The 8,824-nt window shown below is 41.6% G+C and overlaps 1 protein-coding gene across 3 annotated transcripts; it reads right to left on the bottom strand.

Annotated features, from left to right (window-relative positions):
- Window positions 1-582: 582 nt before the first annotated feature.
- Window positions 583-8,496, bottom strand: jpt2 (Jupiter microtubule associated homolog 2). Of its 3 annotated transcripts, none has more exons than XM_042085081.1 (5): window positions 8,335-8,496; window positions 7,168-7,316; window positions 3,127-3,275; window positions 1,987-2,029; window positions 583-1,838 (listed from the first exon to the last, which is right to left on the bottom strand). In XM_042085081.1, the coding sequence occupies exons 1-5, from the start codon at window positions 8,388-8,390 to the stop codon at window positions 1,588-1,590; spliced, it is 648 nt and encodes a 215-aa protein (XP_041941015.1). In that variant the 5' UTR covers window positions 8,391-8,496; the 3' UTR covers window positions 583-1,587. The 3 variants fall into 3 exon arrangements, with proteins under 3 accessions (XP_041941015.1, XP_041941016.1, XP_041941014.1); XM_042085082.1 differs by having other exon boundaries at window positions 583-1,832; window positions 8,335-8,495; XM_042085080.1 differs by having other exon boundaries at window positions 583-1,844; window positions 8,335-8,494.
- Window positions 8,497-8,824: the final 328 nt, after the last annotated feature.

Raw genomic sequence — 8,824 nt, forward strand, 5'->3', positions numbered from 1 at the left:
CCGTCTACTTGGCATCTTCATTACTTTCTCTGATTGGAGGAAATCGGGTTAATGGTATCACACGAGGTGGCCAAGTGACCAAGCATTAGATCTAAACACTCCCTGCTGGCTGTAGACAATCTTGGAGACGCGCGCTCTCCCTTGATCTGGTGTCACCCAGTTGTGTGGCGCGCATGACGTGAGCTGGGTGGCACGTGAGCGGACCTGTCCTTAATAATCAGGCTTGTTGTTAGGCTACAGGTTCTTCTCATGCATCTCCCATTTAAACTCCACTCACGTGCTGCTCTATCTTTAGGATATTGCTATATCTTTACTTGTACATTTGTAATACTTCTATTTTAAATTTCGGTCGTAATTATTAATTTGGTTGTACAAGTAAAACAGCCAATTTAAACATAGCCTTAATGTTAATAGCCTAGTCATACACCAACATATACCAGGCCTTTTTGTTTTCTTCACTATTATCAACATTCTTACCAGTGTTTTCTAGCACTGAGCCAATATACCCTGTTCAAATAAACCTCTCGTCCACCCCATATAATCTAAAACCAAAAATGTCAAAATTAAAAAACAAACAAGTCATTCATTAAAACAGAAGTTTATTGTGATACTCAGGCTTTGCTTCCACATCCTCTGATCATCACTTGGCAACCATACTGGCACTCTAGGCGTGGCTGGCAGGAGGGGGAGGGGGTGTGGGTCACATGAGGGAGCCCCCGGGCCTGCTGCCGTTTTAATTTAAAACATAAATGAGCCAGTCTGGAGCAGAAGCCACTATCTGGATGCTAATATGAGGCACCAAAATATACACACACACACACACACACACACACACGCATCATACGCATGCGAACAAGCAAGTAGATCACACTACTCTCTTTGCATTGGCATGGATTTAGAAAAAAAGAACAGAAAAAGATAATTGCCTCCATTTTGGTGTGTGCATACTTTGGCATGAGGTCAGTGTTTGTGAGTGTGCATCTATGTGTGCATGTCTGTCTCTGTAAGGCCTTAAGTCTCCCGACAAACAATGTCACGACTGATTGTCAAAGGGCAAAGGAGAGGTTGGGTGATGGTGGTGGGGGACCTGGAGGAGACTCACACAGGAGGAGACAATGAGAAGAGAATCGTCACATTATGGTTGTGATTGCAGCGTGGATTTTATGTAGTTTGGTGAACAGATGTAATTAACAGAGTTCCCAAACACTATCTGATTTGTTTACACTCAAATACTCTCCCTGCCAAAAAGTGGTTCCAGTTGCATTTGAACAGATTCAATGTAATAAGTCATCAAATCAATCCAGAGTATCAAAAAAAGGGAAGACACACAGAGAACATGAAACCATTCATAGAGGAATAAAGCCGTATTATAAATGATTGGGGAGTTTCAACACCAATAAAATCATTAACATTTCCAACCGTTGAGCACAGGTGAAGTTCAGGAATGAAGCAAAGTGCAGGGGGGTGGGAGAGAGAATAAGGAGATGATGCAAGGGCAATGAAATGAAAGAAAAAGGAGAGAAAGGTGAGATGGGGAGGGGGACGCAAAAAAAAAGTGAGCAAAGAACAGTCAGTGGGCAGAGTGGATCAATAGAAGACCACACTGGACTTCCCACCCGGAGGATTGAGAACCCTGTTGTGGGAGCGTGGGCGAGGACCTAGGCGTGGCTCGTGGTCCTTGTCCTGCGGCTCACTGGCTGCAGGGGCGGCCTCCTCTTTACTAGCTGGGGCCTGAGGAGCAGGAGCAGGAGCAGCAGCAGCAGCAACTTCCTCCTTCACCTCTTGAACAGGAGCCACTTTCTGAGGAGCTGGAGCAGGAGCAGGAGCTGGAGTTGGAGCTGGAACTGGGGGAAGAGGAATTCATTTCTGTGCTTTAGGTTATAAGAGGCAGATTACAATTAGGATAAATCCCAGTGTACACTCTGAATGGATGCCAGTGAGAGGATCTTCATTAATTTACTGAACACTGAGCCATCGTTTCAGTACCTGGGGATTCTGGTTCCGAGACCGCTCCCACACCAATGTTGTCCTGTAAGGCAATTAAGTACAATCAGGGAAATGGGCAAAACGGTCATAAGGCTGAAACATTTCATAACAAGTACACACTAAATAACCTTCAAAGTTGTCAGATTACTGTACTGTTCACACTGCACAACTTTTCTTGTAATTGTAAATCTTGAATTAGTTGCAGTTTCTGTTCTACATGAAACATCAGCAACAGGAGGTCACAGATGATAAAATCTTTCAGGACATCCCAAATAAATCTGTCAGATTGGATTGGATATGTGGGCAGCAGGATTGCCTGTTCTGCACAGAGTGAGAAAACATGTATGGACTGAAATCGTATGGTAGCTGCCTGCTCATATTGTGGTTTGGGTTACAAACACTAAAACGCTTGTGGGTACTCCAGGGCATTTATGAACCATTTGGAACATTCCTTACACCCGTGTGCTCCTCCCCTGGGATTTACCCCTCACTCTTTGTCTTGTGTTCCCATTGGCTGTAGCTTGTCGCTGCACTCATTTCCAGTCACAACTACTGGATTGGGCTCCCCAATAAGTCATGACCCTATATTCACAAAGCATTTTAAATTCAAACTTGCACATTTGGAAGAAACTCATTTTTTTGGTAGGCTATGAAATGCATGCCTGCTCACCCTCAAAGACCCATCACAAATCAACCAATCACTGAGGTCATTAAAGGCAAGCTTGTGCATGGGACTTGATATCAGACATAGCATCTCTCAACTTTGGGAGTTCTTACTTCCTCTAGAAAATGTTATAGCGACTAGGAGTACTTCTAGAGTAAATATTAAACACTTTATAAATAAAGGTCCAAGATGTGTCCAGTTTGATATTTTTTGTATTGCATCTTTGAAGAGTTCACAAAACAGCAACTGAGCGCATATTTGCCAGCACTGAGCAAACACCAATTTGCCTCTGATGTGGGGCTTTTGTCTGCAATTTCCAAAAACAGTCAGTGAGTGGAAAAGTGTAAGGCTAAAAGTGCATAGTGTGGCATCAGACTTGAAGAATACTTATACTGCAACAACAACAAAACAAAAACCTTATCTGAAGCCACATAGGTCTACTTCATATCATGCAAATGTACATAGTTGTATCTTACCTTTGGCTTGTTGGGGTGTGGGACTTTAGCAGGTGATGAGCAAGGATCTGCTTCTCCAAAAATGTTACTGGTAGAGCCACCAGGGGGGACAGGTTTGTGCTGAGCTGGACGCGCTTGGGGCTCTCCAAAGATCCCACTGCTCTTCCCACCTGAGCGAGCAAGCAGGTGAGCGAGAGAGAGAAAGAAAGAAAGCAAGAGAGATGTTATCACAATTCTTCAGACTTTATTATCTCTGTTAAAGGATGCCCTATGACCCAAAGCAAACTTCCACTGTAGGTGGCTACTTGGCTTCGGAACACAAGAGCCCTCTCTGACATTGGTTTGTCATATTAGACCAGTGGTCCCCAAACTACGGCCCGCCACCTCATTTTGGGTGGCCCCCCAAAACATGTCTGTGGTATATAGCATCTGGCCCGCACGGGAGTACGACATGTCAAACTATAACCTCCGTAATTTCCCCCATTCATTCTCTATGGCGAGTCTCAACAGTATACGTGTAATACTCTTTTTGTCCACTGGTGGTTGTTTTGGCGCTGTTTCGCGTTTACCATCGAAAACGGAATGAAATGTAGGCCTATACCTGCAAACAATGTAAGAGGCCTATGCTGACTGCATCAGTGCTCAAAGTATTCTAAAAGTTTATCAATTAATTGTTAATAACTAACTTCTATTCAAGTCATATTTCTGGGACTTTCACTCGTTCAAATGTTAATCCAAATTCACAATGTTCTCATCAGGTTAGTGAAAGTTAGAATGGTGGTGGTCATTCCAGATGTTTTTGCCAGCAATTCATAAAACTCTCATAGTTTGAGAACTTTAAATTATTTGTAGGATATTGCTTGTTCACAACTTGAGCTGGGTATGCAAAGACACAGAGTTCAGAGTTCACACATTTTAAATAAAATATACTTTTGGGACTCCCTGCTAATACTTTTGGGAATGCTAAAGTCTTTTTATTAGTATTATTTCATTTGAGCTACATTTTACATGGCATGATGGCAATATAAACACAGCTAACAATGGTATTAAATTGCAGTAGCCTATGATTAAATGTAATGGAATATTCAACTAAGGTAGACTGTTGTTGTTCACAGCACTAAGCTATTTATGGTTACTGATATAGGGGACCGCTGTATTAGACCGACAGGATCTCTCAGAAGCATATTCATCTCTTATGAGTGGATCCTCACACAAGCGCGCGCACACACACACACACCACAGGCATTCATGGTTCTTCCCCAGAGGGGTACAATCAAACATCAGTATGAAAATCCTTCTCCCTGCCACACTTCACAGACAGAGAGCCAATGAGGAAGCAGTAGAACTTTGTGTTCTACTTGCAGACCAATCATGCGATAGAGCAACTAAAGCCTGACTCCTTAGAAAAAGTCCTATTTAGCCCTCATAATTTCCAACATACTACAAAAAGTAGCTTTACTTCACAGAGAAGAGGTCTCCAGAGAAGTAAATGCATAGAAGCAGTACAACTTTGACATGCGACAGAGATGCACATGGGAGGTGTTGCTTCCAGTGGTTTCAAACAAGCTGCTGGAATGCTGTTTTTACTATGTTTATTTAAAAATGCAATGGAATGCCAGACACACAAGCCGACATGATTTGTCCACATTTAGAAATAACTTGCTTATGTAATTGTGCTGCGTGTTTGACGAGACATAAAAAGGAATAACAAATGTAATAGGATTATATGAAATGGGCTGTAGCTTCTCAAACAGTCATGATCTTGCCATGTTTTGAAGTACGGCTCTGGTCAGCCAACTGCCAACATCGTTGTATATTTTGTAGCAGCAACCACAAAATGTGCAAACAGATTGAAGCTTAAATCTCAAATGAATAATTCCTATCTTGAATGAAGGTGGTCTATTCTAGTCCACATTCCATTGTTGAATGTCTTGAAGCTGGGCAGACACTGTGCGTTTTTCTGTTGCATATGATATGGTAACTTATACTGTACTTTTCAATCGGATGTGATTGCTGTGCTGCAAGAGACAAAAATCATTCATTGCATCACAAGCCTGCTCAAACAACACAACAAAACGGACAGGACTTCTGCCCGAGTATGACAGATCCAATTGATTTGGGGCTAAAATCACTGGGTTCAAAACCATTGGCCTTAGATAAAGCCTGGCTGTTCTAATCCCATACTGATAACATTTACACCCAATTAGATTATTTTCCATGACACATTCTAAAAGGTTCTTATATTATCATCTTCATTAATACCTCAAACCGCCTGAACCCAAATATCCATAAGGAAGGTTGTTAATCTAGACAGGTAAAATGAAGGGTTTGTCACACACAGCTTTGAATGGTACAACACATGGTACAACACAGGCACATCCACAGCTAGAACTTGTTACATGTCCTTTGAGCAAAATTGTGTAAGTGTATGTGGGCATGTTCGATTTAGTGAAACAGTACAATAGAGCCATGCAAGCAGAGGATCTGCAGTATTTATACTGGTCCATACACACAAGTTGCTACACAGCTAAGTGATTACTCTTCATCAGGCCTGTCACGGCGCGAGTCCGTGCCGGTGGACACCTTTGAGATCACGAATGTTACGGATGCACATCAATAAACTGACAAACATAACCCGCAACATTCACAACTTCCATTCATCATTGTTCCACACATATGCCGGCATAATTACAACATGATATGGAATAAGCTGTCGGAGTTGATATGTTGTTTGTTATGTGCGTAGCTGTGCTGTTTGTCGTTTGTTCGGTAAGAGGTTTGTTAATGTTTGTCGGGAAAGGCCTACCGGCAACGTAACAGTGTATTTAACATCACGACACGCATAACATGCTACATCTAAAATTATGTGTTTATTGTATTGGTGGAATGTATGTGGTGGACAATAATTTCAATAGAAAGGTAGCCAACCTGTAGAAGGGGTTCACGCCGTCCCACTGGCAAACAGGAAGTGGTGCAAGTGCTCCCCTATTTCAGGTAGTGGGGTACGGTTGGCTACCATTGCATAGGAGAGCCACAGGTGGGAAATAATGTGCTACGGGAATGATATTAAAGTAGTACATTTTCTGTATCCATTAAAGCTTATGATAGTATGAATTTGTCACGGGAAATGTGTTGCAATATATTTTGTATATTTTTGTCATTTCTCATGTGTAACATGGTTAATTGATTGAATTATATGTTGGTATAGCCTAGGGGTGGGGTTTTAGCCTATTTATAGAGGCAGAATGGAACTTGTGTTGAGTATGTTCTGGGCTTTGAGAGAGAACATTCTCTGTGCTGTGTGTTGGGCCAGTGAATTTTGGTATTGCCAATTTACCTGCACATATATATTAGTGCATCGCTGCAATTAGGTTTATTTTCTTGTTTTTCTTTATTTTTGTTATTATTTAGTCACTGTAAATACTTTTTGCACCTCTGGAATTTTGGGAATAATAAATCTCCAATTGTGGGCCCTCCTACTCCTGGTCTGCTACCATCCTTGCTGCCTCCACTGCCGTCCAGCCTAACAAGGCCACAAACAATTGTTTCCCAGATGACATCTGCACTCTATTCTAGCTTGAAAAAAAATGAAACCCTTTTTCAACATCCAGTTCGACCATTTTGTCAAAAACAACTACTTACATGTAAAAGCTGTGTGTTCTTACTATGATGTGACTGGTGCCTGTGCCTTGCAAGTATGGTACAAAGGCCCATCATGTGCTGAGCTCCAGCGAAAATAACAGTCACGGCCATATGTCACCAACTTCGGGTGTACCAGGCAGATTGTGGTGTGTAGCTCCGACTGTATACTCCCCTTATCAGCGTGCAACGTTTACAATGCTTCGCTAAGTAGTTGCAGTTGATAGTGCTGTACTGTAAAGCTTGTGGTGAGAAGCAAAAGAAAGTCTATGCACAAGAGTGTTACGGATGTGAACTTGGGAGTGGTGCAATGAGCAAAACCCCACAGCACTTGAAATAAAACATTACAGTTTGGTGAGATTTTCTCCCTGTGGTACAAAAAAAGGATTGAAGAGTGTCTGTCACCCAAACAGATGTTCATACCTGGGGGATTGGAGCGCTTGGGGCCTCCCTGAGGTTCCTCTGGAGGTGCAAAAATGGTGGAGGCCATTTTGTTTGGTCGCCTGCTGGCTGTCTCATCTTCATAACCACCAAAGAGGTTACTAGAACCACCACCTGGAGGCCGCAGTACCCTTCACAATAAATAATAAAATAGATCAACTACAGATATAACCTTGTTTCCAATTCTTCAACTCATAATTTTACAACATATACGCACAATAAAACATATTTAATGTCAGTAATGCAACATGGCGAGGCCAAGGTTCACTACAAATATTAAGTTATTCAACACTCAATATTTTGCATAGCCTGGTTAACACGCAGACCATTTTGCACGTTAACCCACATGAAGTATTTGTAACTGTAAAATAGCGCCACCCTTAACCAACATGGCAATATTTGATAAAGCACAAGTTTCTTTACTTAACACAAGTTTCTGTATAAATCTTGCTACGTAAGTGTCAGGTGCCATTTGAATTGAATGAATGAGATTAAGGTAAAACACGTTGAAGAGAACAAACTATCTCCTTGTTAGCTCATTTAACGTACTTGTAACGTTAAGTTCACGTTAGCTATCTTATGTTCACTTACGTTTACAAGCGAATAGTTACGTTAACTACTTACTCACAGTGCATATTATGTAACATTGTTAACAAGCTAGCAGACGTTAACAACAATGATTCAATGACCCGCTAGTTAATCTGGCACAATTGACTTCTTTCAGGTAAACCTTCTGCATTACCTAACTGTGTGATTTCGCTAGCTTGCTAGCGAGAATTTGGCTAGCTATACTGGGATGACCAGGAGAAGTTTCAACATGTAGCGAGATCAAACCGTTCCTGACAGTATAATAAAATAAATGTTCTGTTGAGTAATAATCTATTTTGTCTGCCATACTACTTGAACTCAAGCGTCATATAATGTATTGAATCACCACTACAGGCCATTATGAAATGTGGCTTGCTAGCTAGGGTTAACGAAAATTAAGCTAAATTCTCTCGCACAAGTTAGCCCAGCTAACAAGATCTCACATCAGCGGAAGCTCCTCCTCGTCGATTTCTCAAGATAATAAAAGTGAGGGAAACGTCCTTTATATGTAATGTGTCCAAGCCTCTGGATTAATTGTCCATTAACAGTGAAAACGCATACCTTGAACTTGGTTTCGAACCACTCTCCAGTCCCTGAAACATATTAGTAGAAGTCATTGTTGCTATTTTCCCTACAGTATGTCGAGGAAGTACAAAGACGAACCAGCCGCTGCGCAAGAAACTGCCTACTAGACCGTCAGCTAATGCAGCATTAAAAGTTGGCTAGCAGTAACAACCCCGCCCTATTGACTGGGGAATCGCCTTCAGTGACTTAGGAGCATGGCATGATTGGTTAACTTTTTGGTCAATCATTCGACACTTCCATGAGATTGGCAGAAAACGATTACAAGCAATCTCTTACCACTAGTTGATTGGTCATGCTTTACTGGGACACTGCGTCAAGACATTCCTTTTTTCATTCGGTGCTGTAGACATTCTCTTGTGCTGTGCTGTTCACCTGGGAACAATACCATAACTTCTGTTTATCACTTGACCTATAATTCTTTTCATGTTTAAATTGTATTTGTGTCTCTATAAAGCAAAATGCACAC

This window comes from Alosa sapidissima, chromosome 3, assembly GCF_018492685.1.
Source record: "Alosa sapidissima isolate fAloSap1 chromosome 3, fAloSap1.pri, whole genome shotgun sequence".
In the NCBI taxonomy this organism is placed as follows: domain Eukaryota; kingdom Metazoa; phylum Chordata; class Actinopteri; order Clupeiformes; family Clupeidae; genus Alosa; species Alosa sapidissima.